The 17,190-nt window shown below is 43.1% G+C and overlaps 1 protein-coding gene across 1 annotated transcript; it reads right to left on the reverse strand.

The window, feature by feature from the left end:
- Nucleotides 1–1,775: 1,775 nt before the first annotated feature.
- On the reverse strand, nucleotides 1,776–16,765 carry STRA8 (stimulated by retinoic acid 8). Its single transcript, XM_076328676.1, has 8 exons — nucleotides 16,574–16,765; nucleotides 14,780–14,855; nucleotides 13,210–13,294; nucleotides 12,656–12,808; nucleotides 9,261–9,543; nucleotides 7,919–7,995; nucleotides 6,094–6,205; nucleotides 1,776–1,932 (listed from the first exon to the last, which is right to left on the reverse strand). Exons 1-8 carry the CDS (start codon nucleotides 16,763–16,765, stop codon nucleotides 1,858–1,860), a joined length of 1,053 nt encoding a protein of 350 aa, XP_076184791.1. The 3' UTR covers nucleotides 1,776–1,857.
- Nucleotides 16,766–17,190: the final 425 nt, after the last annotated feature.

Raw genomic sequence — 17,190 nt, forward strand, 5'->3', positions numbered from 1 at the left:
AAACTGTCTCCTCTGGTAGGTGGCAGGCTGAAATTAATTTGAAAATGAAATATTCCACTGTTTAACTTCTGTCCTGGACTGGCCTTCAAAAGGGATGAAAGGCTAATAAGAAAAGGTTGTTAACCCTTGAACATTATCTACTCACATGGCTGTCCTACGGCACATGCCAGTATTGCCACGTTTGACCTCAGCTGATGCAGTAATTAAGATGGACGTGGTGAAAGAATCATTAATGTAACAAATCTGACCAAATGTTGTGTGGCAAATGGAACTGGAGATGACAGAAGTCTGTACGATTTCTACAGCTAAAAGCTTGTAGAAAAAGTATCCTCAATACTGAGAAAAACTAACCTATTTCCCCCCAAAACTACAGAAAGATAAGAAAACGCAGGCAGAACACTTAATGTAAACACTTATTGCTGTAGGTACATATATGTGTCTTGTACTAGCTAAAGGAAAGAATGATTTGACCTTGGATCCCCTGCAAAGTCTGTACATGTATTTCAACCAGCACGTGTCCCAAAACCCAGACTGCCCAGGGGCTGTACATGCTTGGCATTTTGGAATGAGAGGGTGAGGAGGAAGAGGGAGAGCCAGCATTGCCTATAGCCTCAGAGCAATGATAGGCTGTACACATGAAGCACACTAGAAAGGCCAGGGAAAGGCAAGGCTGCACCCTGGAAAACTCAGAGGGGCTCTTAAACCCAAACAGGATCTGCAATTAGGACCTCCCACCCCGACTTCCAAACACAGCAGCCTGGCAAACATCCACCTGGGAATGCTACCAGAGCCTCAACTGCAGGGACAGAAGGTGCTCTGGAGGAATTATTCTCCCCTTGTACTTCAGTACTAGTCTCCACATTTGTTTGCTTGAATACAGCTCCATGTATCATGATGTTATGCACCAAGGCAGTGTTGGGCCACAGCACAGCCCTCTTGGATTCATCCTAAAAGCCTGGCTGCTGAAGACCGATAAATACCTGGGCATGCCAGCTTTAGTTTAGATTTTAAAATAAAGCTTTTAGCCTTTCTGTTTGTGATGGCTGTTAGCATGACCTCAGCATAACCACTGTCAGAACACAATTTGTCCAAGTCTGCAGAGAGCCTCTAATGATAGCTCTGAGATGTGAAGAATTTTATCCATCTTCACAGCATTTTTAATTCCGAGACACTATCTGAGCAGCACTACTCATCAAAGAATGAGATGTGGCAGAAGAGCACAGGGCTGATCACTCAGCTTTACACACTTTGCAAAATAAATAATCCAAAGTGTGTTATTGTGCCTGCACTTCTCTGGGTGATTTGGGAGTGGGTGGCCACTGCTGCTGTTCTCATAAAGAGATGGAAGAGTCTCATTTCACTCTCTGTGAGGAAATCCCTCTTCCCTTATCAGCCCAAGCTGAAAAATTGCACCAGGTAAGTAATCACTGCCAGGGTGCAGGCCACTTTGTGATTTTTGCGGGTTGTAGTTTGAGACCTGTATCCTATGGGGGTGTGCAGGCTGTTGCTGATGTGACCCCTCTGCAGCTCTTCCACAGCTTATGCTAGGCAAGGTCACTTAACTGTACCTGCCTCAGTTTACTTGTGAAGTGAGGTTAAACATTAAAAAGCAATAGACAAAAGTATTTCTTAAGATTTTATAAATATCTAAAACCTGGAACTTTTAAAGGTATAAATTACTCAACTGATATCAAGAAGCACTGATGAGGGAATGGGAAGTCAACAGTAACAAACCACTTTAACACAGTGTCTCCACACTCTGCTCAGAGAGGTGCTTCACTGAAAGAGGTGCTGTCTCTTCACATGCCTGGTGTACCCAGCAATGCTTGGCAAAACATTAGCAAACAGAGATACTGTTTAGAAATCTTCATCATCGAAGGTCTCAGTGCACCTCAGCATCACAGTCTCATAATCGAACTGAAGATCTTCTTCCTGAAAGCCCCCCCAAAGCCAAGCAGGATTAAAAACCACAGGAGTTGACTGCGTTTCAAATATACAGTGGGTTGGTCAAGTGCTGACATGTGCCAGCTAATGCGCCATAAGCCTTCCTTCCTCTCTGAATCGGCAACCAGCACTTGTCAAGTGGCTGAGGTGCCTGATGAAGAACGGCTCAAATTTTCAACCGATTTCTTTCTAAAATCACAGGGCTCCAGCCCGTGTCTTTAACGTAATTTAGACAGCTGTTACTGACTGTGGTAGCAAGTGGGTCACATGACAGGCTCTGAAGGTATGAGAGCTTCCTTGAGCCCTTAACTTCCACTGACTTCAGGCTTTGCTGCTCTTTTAGCAACAGAAGGAAATCGTCTCTTTCACCAGCTTACAGAGAATAAGTGGCTCTTGAGAAATCAAAGTCTAGGAGATGAAAGTGTTCATGCCTGCAGTCCATCTAGTCCACCTTCTGCATTGACGCAAGACTCTTTAGGGCAAGACTGCTTTTAAAAATAGGTGCTGTTTAAAAAATGTATAGCTTAAGGAGCACTAAATCCTACTTGCTTGTCAAGTGACTCATCTAAACTCCATAATTTTTAAAGAAAGTGTGCTTTTGAAGATGCAAAGGTGCTCAGTGCTATTTAGAAAAAAAACACTGACTTTTACTTAGATATTGTAAAAACCTTTGGGCCTCAATCTAAATTAATTCTTTACTGCCTTTGCTGCTAAGCATCTCTTATGATGTGACCTTAAGACAACAGCTCTTGAAAAATTACAAAATTGCTTAACTAATCTCATGCTCAGAAATATTTTTCTACCATGTACCATGGAAGCATGCTCCTGTTCTCATTTTTGGGTCATTGTCATTTTAAGAGCCCTCCCTTTCCTTGTCCAAATGATTTCCTCCCTCCTCTTGTGTGAGGCTTTCTCAAGCATTTTATACCAGTGGGGTCCATGCCCTTGGCCGCCTCGAGAGCCAGGGCAGCAGCTCAAGAGGAGCTGCACTCACTGGATCTGTGACGACGAAATGGTAAATGTACACAATCCAACAATAGTACTTTGTACCTGGACAGTTAACCAGAAATGGTATAACATAGCACTGGCATGTAATGACCAGCAATAAAACCCATCACCTCATCAGCTCTGCAGATGAAAGGAAAGGAGACCATAGGCTGCCTTTCATATTTCAGCCGGGTGCACATCGCATGCCTCGCCTTGGTACTGTACCTGCTACCCACCTCTGAATCTTCTACAAAGTGTGTGTACAGTGCACCAGGACATCACTTTATCCTTGGGATAATTTATCCCAGCACTGCCGTGCTGGTTTTGGCTGGGGTAGAGTTAATTTTCTTCATAGTAGCTAGTATGGGGCTATGTTTTGGATTTGTGCTGAAAACAGTGTTGATAACACAGGGATGTTTTCGTTACTGCTGAGCAGTGCTCACACAGAGTCAAGGCCTTTTCTGCTTCTCACCCCACCCCACCAGCGAGCAGGCTGGGGGTGCATAAGAAGTTGGGAGGGGACACAGCTGGGACAGCTGACCCCAGCTGACCAAAGGGATATTCCATACCATATGACGTCATGCTCAGCATATAAAGCTGGGGGAAGAAGAAGGAAGGGGGGAACGTTCGGAGTGATGGCGTTTGTCTTCCCAAGTAACCGTTATGCGTGATGGAGCCCTGCTTTCCTGGAGATGGCTGAACACCTGCCTGCCGATGGGAAGTAGTGAATGAATTCCTTGTTTTGCTTTGCCTGTGTGTGTGGCTTTTGCTTTACCCATTAAATTGTCTTTATCTCAATCCATGAGTTTTCTCACTTTTACCCTTCCGATTCTCTCCCCCATCCCACCATGGGAGGGAGTGAGCGAGCGCCTGTGTGGTGCATAGCTGCTGGCTGGGGTTAAACCACGACAACTGCCCAAACTCCTGGGCTAGTGTAGCACCGGCACAGGTACTCCATCAAGGGAAGGGGAATGGTCTGCAGGGGTTCAGTCACACCCATAAGGTAAGCAGAAAGGGCTCCTTTCCCTGTCAAGTCCAGGAGTCTCCGATGCTCTGAGTAGCCCAATTCCTGGAGTAAGGTATGTAGCCTATACTGAGGTCTCTGCTGCCTGAGTTGGTGTGTTTCAAGCTAGCTGGAACGTCTCCTGTCCCCACTCTGCAACCACTTCCATAACTGCCTCAATCTGTTTGCTTTGAGATGGAGCTGAATTTCTGCTCTCAAAACAAAAAATTCTTGTCAGTCTTTTTTTTTTTTTCCTCTTGGCAGGACTCTCTAGATGTGCTGTACTGCAGTTATCTAAACCAAAACAGACTGTGACCTTCACATTATTAGTACTCTCTAGCCTGGGTGATTTCTGCTCAAACTCCCTTTTTATTGTCTTATCACAGACAATTCAAAGTTCCTGCATAAAAGAAGTGTGCACAGCCTTTTATTTCCTTTTGGATCCACAGAGCTCAGTCAAGTGCCAGTTTGCAGTACTTCAGCTTCTTTTGCTGCCTGTCTTCCCATCATTCCCATTCTCCTAGTCTTATTTCAAATGTCTCTCTTTAAAGCTTGAAAGAAGCACCACTTCTTCTCATACCACCTCATCTGGGAGCTGTGAGATGGACCTAGGCTCACATATAACAATGCAGCACCAAGCAGAAGGACAAAATGGGACCACCTAATGCTGCCAGGCGTGACATTCACAAAAGAAATTTAAAACCATAAAATACCGTATCTTGCCTAAAGCTTTTCTTTCTTTTCTAGGCATGCTCAGTTCATGGTCAGTTACATAAACACAGGAAGAGCTCTGCTCTTATGCAGAACATAGCTATTTGCAGACCAAAGGGCTGTGTAGATCAGTGCCTGATCTCTGACAATGGCCAGCAGTGGATGTTTAGACAAAAAGTGCAAGAATTGTGCATGCAGTGTGCTCTGTTCCACAATATATGCTCCCACATTATGGCAAACTGCTGTGAGGGCCTTCTGAGCTGGAAATCGTATCTGGAACTTCAGATTTAGTAATTGTCAATGGACTGATGCCCCAGGAGTTAGATCTGGTAATTTGCACATATGAGTATTTTTTAATATGTTGTTTGTTCATTTCATTGGGTGCTTTCTAGTTCTTCTGGTGTTAGATGCAATGAATAATAATTTTGTGTACCAAATCCACACCATTTAGGACCAAAATTCTCTCATGGTACCCCTCAGTCTTTTTTGCGGAAGAGTCCTATTCTAGTAGCTCCTGTTTAATGCCTTTTGCTGTGCCTGCTGCCATTCTCTGCACCTCCTCTAGTGCTACTGTCTCCCTGAGATGGGGGGAACCAAATGGCATGCAGCAGTCACTATGCGATAGATTCAGATAGTGATGCAACAGTAGTTTCTGCTTTGTTTTCTGTCCCAATTACCCCTCATCACAAACACTCTATTTCCTTCAAAGCAGCATCTGCTCAAGTAACAGAGACTGGGTGGAAGCTAGGCAATAGAAAATAGCAAAACAGTGGCTACTGTGGAGGTACAATTGACTCTGAGCCCAAACAAGCATGCTCTGGCTGAGGGATATCTCCCTTTTGGTCCTGCACCCATGTGCAAGCTCTGAGCCACTTCCTTGGCAGGAGAGCAAGAAGGGGAGGAAGAACACTGCAAACACAATGACTTCTGGCTCAGCGAACCTGCAACAGTAGGCTGAGGTTAAGAGGCAGCTCAGCAGCTGTTTATCAGCTCTTTCAAGAACATGAATACCCTACTCCTAAGGCCTGCCAGCAGAGGGCTCAGGGTAGGGAACATGGCACCCAGACAAGCAGAAGGTGGTCCTACTGAGCTCAGAATGAAGTGGCTGGGGGCTAATGGAGAACTGTGAAGTCAGCTTCGCTTGCTCAGATGAGATCACTCAAGCTTTTCCACAAGGAACTTTCATGCAAATAATAATTAAAAAAAAATTCCTCATGTCATTTGCCATTTTGAATAATATTCTAAGCAATAATAACCCCTCACACTTTGCCTCTAACAAAGGCAATCCTACTAACCTTTTGGAATGACACAGCTGAAGTGATCAACCCCAATTTCTTATTTGTAATGACTCTGGACAATATGATCAGAAGCACAGAAAACAGAAATCCCTTTTTGACAATGACAGAAATACATTGCTCCTTCTATAAGGAGTCTTTGGCAAAGCTTACCTGGCAAAACTGTGTATTAGCAAAGAAGAGGCTTTTTAGGAAGTCAGTGATCTGCAGATAGAGTCTGTGGTGGTCCTCTGGATTTTCAGAAGTGCAGCTTGCAAATGCTGAACTGAAAATAGAACCAGACACTGTATTTAATTTCCTGTTCCTTCATTTCTCCTCCTGCTTACTTTCTCTCCTCCACGTTTTACTTATAAATTAAAAAAGATTCAAATTGTTTTCAAGATGATTCTGATATTAAAGACAATAGCCAAGCAAAACAGGGAGGAGCAGAGGTGGATGTATTGATGAGACATTGTCTAACAAATGCAAGGAAGATATGTAAGAACAGAGAACAGCAATACAGTATCACAACAAAGAGATCCACTGATACATGACAGCTATAGTAACACTGTTTTCAGGAAAAGTATATATCCATTATAACAGAGAGCAACAATGGTTATTTGGTAGTGTATTTTGTAGGGTTGTTCAGAGGAACAGCTTTAGCTTCTTTTTGTAAAGTTTTTGAGTGAATGCAGCAACATGTGGTCATGAAATGACATATTAGCTATCACTGGCAGGTTTGTACTCAGGTAAAGGTAACAGGCAAAAAAGTAAGATATTCATTCTGGACCTCACCTCTATATTCTCCCTGTGATTTTACAAAGTTCTGCCATCACGCCTCTGTCCAGAATTACAAGGCACAGAGTGATAGGGAAGGAAGGGAACAGGATAAGTGTTGACTACTGAAATACTAATCTAATTTGGGACCTAAAACAGATTGCAATGATGATGGCAATACATTGCAGTATTAAGGAATACTTAATCTTATTTTAAAAACACACAGCAATTGTGACCTAATAAATGTTATTTAATGGATACATATGTGTTAAGCTTTATTATGTATTCAAGTATATTCTGATCAACAGCCAAAACAACCTTATTTCCATTCATTCTGTTCTGGAAGTGCAAGGTGGAATGGTGGTGAAAGAGAGAAAGAGATTCACACTAAAGAATTCTCTAAATATGGAAAAATAAGTGGAAAACGGCATTTAAAACAACAGATTAAAAACGCTATTTGCAAAGAGAAACAATCCTAACAAAGACTAAGTAGCAAGAATGCATAAAAGGTGAGTCATAATGTGATTTTCCTCTTGAGGAAAGCAACCCTTTTCTTTCTTTGGCCTACTGGGAAAAATCAAAGGCAGTGCCAGCTTTGTATCTGACATGTTCTCTTTTAGGTAACTCATCTGACCTGCAGAGGAAAGAGATGTTATTATTTAATAGGTCTTGTGTTTCTCTGATGTTACTGTTCAGGTCAACCACACTTTAGCTTGATCACTTCCTTGTGATTGAATTAGGGTACTTGAAAAAGGTAAGGGAGACAATGTTAAAAAATGATCATTTTTGTCTCATTAATTGAGGGTACAGTTTATGATTAGTTGACTTATCCAGGGAATGCGTTATGGTCCTCATAGACCTGGTAAGTGAGAGAGAGAAAAGGAAAACATTACAAATATTGTAATTTGAAAAGATGGAAAGCTATGCAGAGTGGTGAAGAAAATGAGGACCCTAGTTGTCCTGAAGTGACTGAGTGCTCTCAATAAGTGATTCTTACTGATTCTGCTGTAAATACACATTAATCATTTCACTTTTGCACTTTAAGAGACAGTATTATTGTGAGCACAATTGCTGAAGGCTGCTATTCTAACCATTTACTAAAAATTAGGCACAAAAAAGGAAGCTAGACTATTGCCTCACTCCACAGCAAACTTGCCGTGGAGTATTGACAGTGGACTATTAACTTACTCTGTCTAGCAAAAGGGTCGAGTTTGTAATTTACCTCTGGCTAGACACTCCCCGAGTCTCGCTTCTGTCAAGAAAACCAGCAGCAACATCAAATGCATCTTCAAACATTACCTATCAGAGAAAACACTTCAGATGTCAATATATCCAGCCACCTAAAAGTTTTACCTAGGGCATCATTTTTAACAATGAAGTCTTTAAAAGCATGATACTCTTTCTTTCCATTTAACATGTACGTTTATGGCTAGAGTAAACCAAGAGGCTTTTGTGGAGACAGGAGTAGTAAGGAATAACTGTATTTCATGACTAGGAACACAGGGTTAGTCCATTCCCTTAGGCCTGTGCTTCAACCTCTAGGAATTAGACTTAACATTACATCTCCCAAAAAAGCAGTAAAAAACATTAATTGTATCAGTGCTTTAGAGACTTGGCTGTGGGCTGCTGCTTACAGCTAGAGATCTCAGCTGTACCAGCCAGTCTCCCCAAATCTGATTCCAGTGTGCGACCTGGCTTGCAATGAGTTTGGATGCTCCCTGTGACAGACCGATAAGCTCATTAGTTCACTCTGCCATAATGCAGTCCACACATTTTCTGTGCCAGAAGCTACTGTACATGCAACATCCCCATGACATTTCCTAAGGAGGTCAGCAGTGTGAGTTGTGTCCTGTGACTCAAAAAGAACTTGTCAATGCAATTTACTTATATGCTAAAGGTGGACATCTGTTCCTCCCTTGCAGCTAATAAGATTACACGTCTTCAAGCATCTAGTTGCTTAAGTAATCAGTGCTCGAGGAACGGTTTACAAAGAGCTGGTTGTTATTTCATCTCTTTTTAACAAATGCCCTGGTCTACTCAGTCACTGACTCCTTGGCTCTGCAGAGGTGCATGGCAAAGGCAGTCATTAGCCCTGTACCACTGGAACTGGTCTACAAATACTTTCTCTTTGCTACTAAGTGCTTTGATGAAAACAACCACCCAACCCAAAACACAGCAGGCCTTGGCAAACTGGGTATTCCTTCTGGATTTAGCTCATCTGTGCTCCTTGGAGAGTTTGCAGAGCACAGTAACTCTGTAATTCTTGTTCTTGCTCCCTCCCCCTGGAGCAAGTTAGAGCAAATTTAACTGCTACTTAGCACAGAAACTCTTACAGGTTAGTGGAGACTAGCAGGATTACTACCACTGCACTCCTACAGCTTGCTGTGTATCTTACCAAGAGATAATTCAGTGCAGACATTTACTCAAAGACTGCTTATTGTCTCCACTTATGCATTCAAGTTGTCTTGGGAAAGCTTAATTACAACTACTGTATGTTTCCAGTTAAAAGCTGCAGAGCCAATTCGCATCTGAAGGCTTGGAGTTTCAGAGGTAGAAGCACTTACTTCCTCTGGTGTGGAGACTGAGGAACCACTGGCTTCCTCACTGTTACCTCGGCTGTCCCTCACACTACCTTCAGTGCACGCAGGCTCTTGGCAAGCAGCCTTAGGATCCACGAGGAAATCTCTCTGGCTACAGTACTGCAAGATGCTGTCTCTCCTTTCTTCAGAAAGCTCTTGCCAGAGGTGGGAAATAGCCGTGGAGACCTCAGGAAGAGGCACCTCCTCAGTGCAAACAATTCCATGCTCTATCAGCAGGTCCACTGTGTGCTTATAAAAATACAGGTATCTGTAATGAAAGGAAAGGGAGCATCTCTTAAGAGCAGGCTATGAGGTAGCCATCTACTATAAATCAGCAGGAGACCGGGGAGTAACTCTGATTCATAACTACTTCACTGATTCCCCCTCTAAGACTTCATACAATTACTGAAGGTTGCCCAACACTGAAGATTTTGGCAACTCTGTTCTGCCAAGATTTCATCTGCAAAAGGCAGGCTCCAGCCACAGCCTCAGCAGGACTGCCTCACAACAGAAGATCCAGGCGCTGCAGGCTGTACTTGTTGCACAGGCAAACCTCATTCTGGCATTTAATAAATTTTGAGTTACTTGCCTTTGTATCCTGAGGCTTTTACACTGTAAGTCACTTTTTATACTTTTACTGGCATTGCACTACACTTAAAAGCCTTGGCTGAGGTCATATCCTGATGTATTAGGTACTATACATGCAGCTAGAAAGAGACTACCCCAGGCATGGATGCTCTGACTTAAATAAGCATGTGAGCTCAATTTCCTCCATTTTACATCTGAGGAAACGCATCCCTAAGACTGACTTCTATGCAGTCTGTAGTGAAACTGATAATGGAACACAAGTGTTGTAATTTCAACCTGGTGACTAAATCTCAGAACGAGCCCACTTCTTCTGTTAGCACTGTGTGACACAGTGAACCAGGGATAATAATGTCTACTTTGGAAAGCAGCACTGAAGGTTATTTTACATTAATTAAATGCTTAGAGCTTCTCAGATGAAAATAACAAGATCAAAGGAGTACAAAGCAAGAGTTCTATAAACAGCAGTCATTGTTACTAAGTTTGGGCTCAAAATGATTCCTTGGAAGATGTCCCAAATGAGCACATTTCCTGATTAACTGAACAGCATTGCATGAGAAAGTAACTCAAAAGAGTTCAGTCTTTTTTTTTTTTTAAATATTTGTTCCAGCAAACCAATATTGAAAATCTTAAGATAATTCTGCACGCAAGCGTAAACTTGCTTAATCTCCAGTTTCCATACTCTGGAGTATTTTCCACCATTGCTGGAGACAAAATACTGGAAGGGGAATAAACGTTCTCATGTAAGGTATTGCGCTCACTAAGGATTCTGGATGTCCAGCTACAAACAAAGGATCTGGAGTTTCTCAAACAGAAGAATATGAACCACCATTAGACTGCTTGGCTAAAGAAATTAAGCTTGAACCATGACTCAACTATTTCCTTCCCAGCTGGAAGGAGACAACCATATTTTGCACTGGACAGAGTACTGTGTAGTCCTACCATTGTAGCTCCTGCTGCTGGACATGGAAAAAAAAAAAAGTCTGTTGAGGCTCAAAGTGTTTCTGATGCTTCCCAAATAACATGATTAGATGATCACTAAAAGGCTGTTACTTCTTTGCTGAAGAGTCCCTATTGTTTTATGCCTGTTATAAAAGATCATTTTTTGAGAAGAATTAGCTATGAACCAACTGCAGTCTGTCATAAGACTATAGGATAAGTGCCAGAGTCCACACAGTACAGGCCCTGGTCTACCTTGTCAGTGAAGAAGGGGCAAGTCAGGTGTTCATGGCTCTGTCGTGCAGTCTTTGATGAAGCAGAGCTTACTTCCCCCAGAAAATCTTGATTCAGCCCATTTCAAGGTCTTGTAAATGATACCTTACTACAGCCACCTCCGATTCTCACTGGAGCAAAAGCAGGAACAGTAGTGGGAGGCTGGTGCCATCTGCTGGCAGAGCTGTAATCTCATTTTGATGAAAAACTCAATAATCCAAGGGAATTTTATAAATAAGCACCAGTTCAAAGCAAAAGAGAGGAAGGAACCGTGGAAGTTTTTGTTTATGGCGGTGATGCTGTGGAAGAGAATGCCAGCTGCAGCTGTGGATTCTCCTGCACTACATATTCTTAACTCTGGAATGGTTAGGGTGAAACTGACTCTGCTTGATGGTACAGGATAGATTAGACATCCATCCGTTTCTCAAATCTTTACAATGAAATGATCATTTATCCTTTTGGAAAAGCATCCATGACCTCTAAGTACCTCCTAGTGCTGTCTGACAGCAAGGGGAAGAATGTGATGAATCATGTGTACTCAGTCTTAAGGTATCAATAACTTTGATAAAACCAGTAATTTTACCATTACAACCCCAGACTAAAATACATGGACCACTGACATGAGAACAGTGGTCTTTCTTTGGTTTTTAGGTCCTGCATCAGGCACTTAGGAGCTGATCCTAAACGGCGTTACAGACTCGCACCCACTAGCTATGTGTAACACACATGTAAATGTTTAGGTTCCAGTCCTCCTCCTGTGTTGCAGACATTTTGAGGAGTGCTTTCTGGTATCTTCCAGACTACCGCTATTCTGCAGCCCGCAGGCTGAGGACTACATGACCTTCCCTGGTCGCATCCAGCCTTACCCTGCTCTGATCCCAGAAAAAAAGTACTCCAAGCTGCCAGGAGCTAAGGGTCTATTTCTGGAAGGGACAACAGTGTCCAAGCTCCCCATAACAATGCCATTAGAGGCAGGATGAACATCACTGCGGGGGAAAGTATCTGCCTACCTCTAGTTCCTGCACCTTCCCAGAACACATACAGCTAGACTCTGAGAATTTCATCTGGTGCAGCAATTCCTACATTCCTAAAATCTAGCCCCATTGCAGGGATACAAATTGATAATGGTACTGATATCACAAACACACAGGAACACACACCTGCATAAATAATTCTGGATTAATAACCTCCTATTTCACCTGAGCTTGCCTGTTAAACCACTACTGTTAGCAGGTATGTTGCATCTTACTCTGCAAGCCATCTGGACAGCGGTAAAGCATGGCCACACAGGGACTGACACACTTGAAAGAATTTTTTTTCTCTTTCTTGAGGATAGGTGTAAAATCCTCAGGGATTTTCCAAGGCCCGGACAGCTGGGGGCTGCTGTGATGCTGGGAGTCCATTCATGTGCAAGTCGCAGGTAAGGTACTTGGGAGGTGCTCAATTTCACCACCAGTAGGGCCAAAGTCGCTGGCACAAGGCTTCTGCAAGGTAGATGCAGGCTCCAGCAGGGCTGCACGAACGGAGCCTGGCGTTAATGCAAACAAATTAAAAAAACTGAAGGCAATGTGGGGTGCACCTACCGTTCAAATTCCACCAGATCCGGGGATGAAGTGTCCGGAGACTGGATAAATTCTGGCTTCCCATCCTCTTCCATTGTTTGTTTTTCACATTCTTGAATCAAATACCAAACGGTAGAGTCACTCTCACTCACAGCTTCCGAGGCTGATGCAGTGCTGGAAAGAACACACAGAAAAAAAACCCACATGAACAACCTCTTAACTGGATTAATAAGGCCCTTGTCATGGTCACTCTGGAATCCAGGGCCATTCTTCCCAAGCCAGCTTTCTCCTCCTCTTTTTGCTTTGCAGGCAAATGAGAAGTCCTTGGTGGAGATGAGCTACATAGAAGGGAAAGGAAATACAAGCACTGACTGGAGACGAGACTAACAACATGCTTAGAGTGTTCGTGCACTGTACAGGATTACAGGGGTCCAGGTGAAATCTCTTCATCTTTTCCTCACGATGAAAGGCCTCAGCTTGGAAATTCAGTAACAATGACAACGAGGTTCAGAGATGCTGGGATAGAAGCAAGTGCAAAGTATTATCATCTTTCCTTGGTTAATATAAGCCCTTACCTGTGATTGCTGAAGTACCTCTTGACATATTCCTCCCTGACTTCCTCCAAGCTGGACGGGTTCCCATCCTCCAGACTGAAGGACTCTGTTGTCAGCAGAAAGGTTACGGTCACACCAGTGGCACTTTTGGCTTCCCTCTCACCCTCAGCACTAGTCAAACAGAGTAATTTCGACAACTGGTCCTTCACAAGCCAGAGCTTTTCATTAGGCAAAAATGATGTGAAAGGAGACACCTCTGCCTCTCTTACAATATAACTGGCAATACTGGGAGTTTATGATCATTGAGGAACTTAGAATCAATGCCTTCTTCTAACGTTGGTCTGACAGAACTGATGGTGAAAGCAACCAGCAAATCAAAGTCCAGGCAAGCACCAGTCAATACAGTATTTTGTGATTGCCCTATAATGAGCAAATTGCATGTAAAAATCCCTGACAACCAACCTGTGATTCACAAGCAGTATGAATTGTACATATATGTAAGTAAATATATGGGGAAGTTTACCTCCAAATTCTCCTCAACCAGCCTCACTGCTTGTGATCCCTTCAATTTTGCTCTGTCAAACTATTCCTTCTACCTATGACTGACTTTTATGGGTTATCCAAGGATGGGGGTTCAGAGATGTGCTCATTTTAAGCACTGGGACTTTTAATTGATGCAAATTATTGGAGGTGCAAGTTGCATGAATAGCAATGTTTTTTTCTAGCTGACAGTGATTTGGACACTTGAAGGGACATAAAAATATGTCCAAAGTCCCTACCCCATCAGCCCCCAGTCCTACTTGCCACCACTGGAGGCAATGGCCAGCATTAGTAAACAGAAGGCACGATAGCGAGGGCGTGAAGCCCCGCAGCAGGAGCTGCCTCAAGTGCTGACAACACATGCTAGACCAGCATGACGCATGGTGTCGCAGGCTGTAACGGAGGAGTGCATGAAGACGACCCGCCAAGCTGAAAGAAAACAAAACTGCAGCATCTCTCTTACCCATTTCTATCGCAGTAAATTCTTAACTAGAGGCTTCCATTTCCTATACTAGGAAAGCCTCAACAGCTTCTCTGTCCTTCTCCTTTAACTCACACCAGAGCCTGCTGTTCTGAAGTTTAAGCTCTGTCTGTGCTGACTCGCAATGCTGGGTGCTCATGATGGCTGTGACTTGCACTGTGCCACGTTGCTGCAGCTGGGAGGAGCACACATGCTCCTGCAGCCTCTCAATGGGAGCCCAAACATTCAGCCTGAGGACCCAGGCCAGCCCCACACCTGCTTGGGGTAGATCGGCAGCAGGGTGACAAGGGCACTCTGCCTGAACTGCCTGCTGCCATGGGATAGCAGGAATTACTTGTTTCCTTCCTTCACCTAGGCTGGGGAGGGGGTAGGAACGACTGAGAGTCAGAGGGGGATTTCTGAGGTGCAGTGCTTCACGAGTTGCCATCCTTTGCTTATTGCTACAACTAAAGCCACAGTTGGCTCTAATGCTTTAATGGGCTCAGCCGCATACCTATCTGTCTCTATTTAACAAATAAATAACAAACAAGTCCAGGCACTCTGTCCAAGGCAAATACTTGCATACAGTACCTTTCATCTTCAGCAAAGAACCCAAGGTTTGCTCCAGCTTCTGGATAGATTTCTTAGCCTTACGCAAAACCTGATACTAAACATAAGAAGAAGTCAGAACTGATTGCTCTCTGCTCTGACTAGATTAATGTTCTAACATGCCTTGGTTGTTTTCTTCACTATTCCTTCATTTTGACCTTCAGTTATCTCGATGTCTCTGTGAAAACAACTGTGTTGTTTCATCAGCTACCCTTATCCATATGAAAAGGGGAAAGAACTAATACCAGAGCAATCTTAAATATAGAATATAAATATTTGGGTATATATTATGCAATACATACACATAATTCCCAGTCACATAGACATTTGTTACTTAACTCTGATCTTCTTTCATCAGCAACTGGTCTTGTTTGGATCATTCTCTTCTTGGAGTATGTCCAGAAATACTATGCTGTGAAGTCTTGTTGGATGTCTACCAACTTTTGGCATAAGACTTTACTAATCATTTCCCATGAGAATTTTGCTAGGAGAAGCCTTTGCCATGTTCTACTCTCAGCTACACTGATGTAAACTGGAATAACTTCAGTGCTGTACATCATTCCTTCATCATTTATAGCAAGCATAACTGAGAACATATGGCCAATGCATTTAAACATACACATCTCAAAAATATTTCAAGATTTATGTGATCGGTGGCACCATCCACAGTCACCTTAGACAGCATGTCTACCTTGCAGAGCTTTCATGCTGGATATTTTAGCCGGACACGAAGCACTAAGATTACAAGTGAACTTCTGTATTTAGGCTCTTGAAGATATTAATCTTCCTTGGCCCCCAAAAGTCACACAAGGGGCACATGATACTATGAAAAAGCAATTTTAAGAACTGGTATGTGAAGATAGTCCCCTTAGACTAGACAAAACAAGTATCTGTTTAGTCTTGGCTTCTGAGATCATGGTGACTTCAGCTTAATTTGCATCTTGTTCAGAACATGGTACACTGAACTCTTACCTCAAACAGCATGAGAGGTATGGGGTTCAGCAGGCACAAGCCCCAGATAGAAGTATTTTGCATGTTCAGAGCCTCAAAGCCCTTTACAAGGACAATTCCTGTCCTAAACAGTCATTACCCTCTCCATTTTACAAACTGGAAAACTGAAAGTAACCAATCTAACTAAATGAATTGGTGGCAGACCTGAGGATAAAAGACTCCTGTTTATTCCTCTGCCTTAAGCATGGTAATATCCATCTTTTCAGCATTTTGGGTCAATTTCATCTTTATAAACAATTTTGTTTTGATTAAATAGTTTCTTAGTTTAGTAGAGACCAATAAACAGCACTGGTGGTTGTTTTTTTTCCTGACTTATTTTTCCAGAGTGTCTCGAAGACAAAGTGCACCCCATAAGGCTGAATGAATTACTCTCTCCCCTATAACTTCTTCTGTCCCTAAACTCACTGTTCTGATTTCATAGCAAAATGCTGTGAAATCAAGATAACTTCATCACGGGATCCTGTGGTTTGTTTCCAAAACACTACAAAGAAGCCGCAAAGCTATAAGGAAGCTGCAAAAACCCTGTAAGAAAAGGGCAGATAAGCCCATGATAAACGCATGACCCAGAGACTACAAAGTGAACGATTTGCTCACGCCGAGCTGGCAGCTTTAAAGTAAAAGGGATCCAGGAAAGCTGCACGCAGTGAAATTACACACACACTGGCACCCGCAAAGATACAGTGGTCATCCTAATAGACCTGGTCAAATTTAAACATACCCATGTGTAATAGCAATACATAGAGAAATACAGTCACTGCTCCGCACCTTTGAGGCTGAGTTGTCTGACTGGAATAAAACAGCTTCCCGCAAGCCACTGAAGAGTCTTGCCAGTGTAGCCCGGTGACGTGCCTGTGACAAGCGCCGCTTTGCCACACGGGGTTCTACCTCTTGCAGGTGTGTCAGGGGTTTAAGACTCACTCTGGCATGTGTCTTCCTACAGTCTCCAGCTGTCTCCATCAAAAGCTGCAATGCAACATTTATTCATACTGAATAAATATTTAAGGGAAGAAAAAGAAATCTTACAGCCTGTGTAGTGGACAGACAAAAAAAGAAAGTTCAGGGTGACTGACAAGAGCACTCCAGCTCACTTTTCTGTAGGAAATGATGGAGTTTGAAACCTTCTCTTTGCCTGAGGGATGCCATCTGTAAGTACTGACTAAAACCTAATCTACAACGATAAACTGCATGGCATGAAACACAGCCGAGACAAGCCTCCCACCTCCTGCACCCTTCCCTGCAATGACTTAATGCTCCACTTCCATCCGCTATCCAGGGCTTGGCTTCACAAAGCGCTGAGACTCCTCAGCTCCCCCCGACGTTACTAAAAGACAGACTTCTTCACAGCATCGGAATTTTTTTCCCAATTAACCGTGACATCGGAG

The sequence above is a fragment of the Aptenodytes patagonicus genome, chromosome 1 (genome assembly GCF_965638725.1).
Source record: "Aptenodytes patagonicus chromosome 1, bAptPat1.pri.cur, whole genome shotgun sequence".
NCBI classification, from domain to species: Eukaryota; Metazoa; Chordata; class Aves; order Sphenisciformes; family Spheniscidae; genus Aptenodytes; species Aptenodytes patagonicus.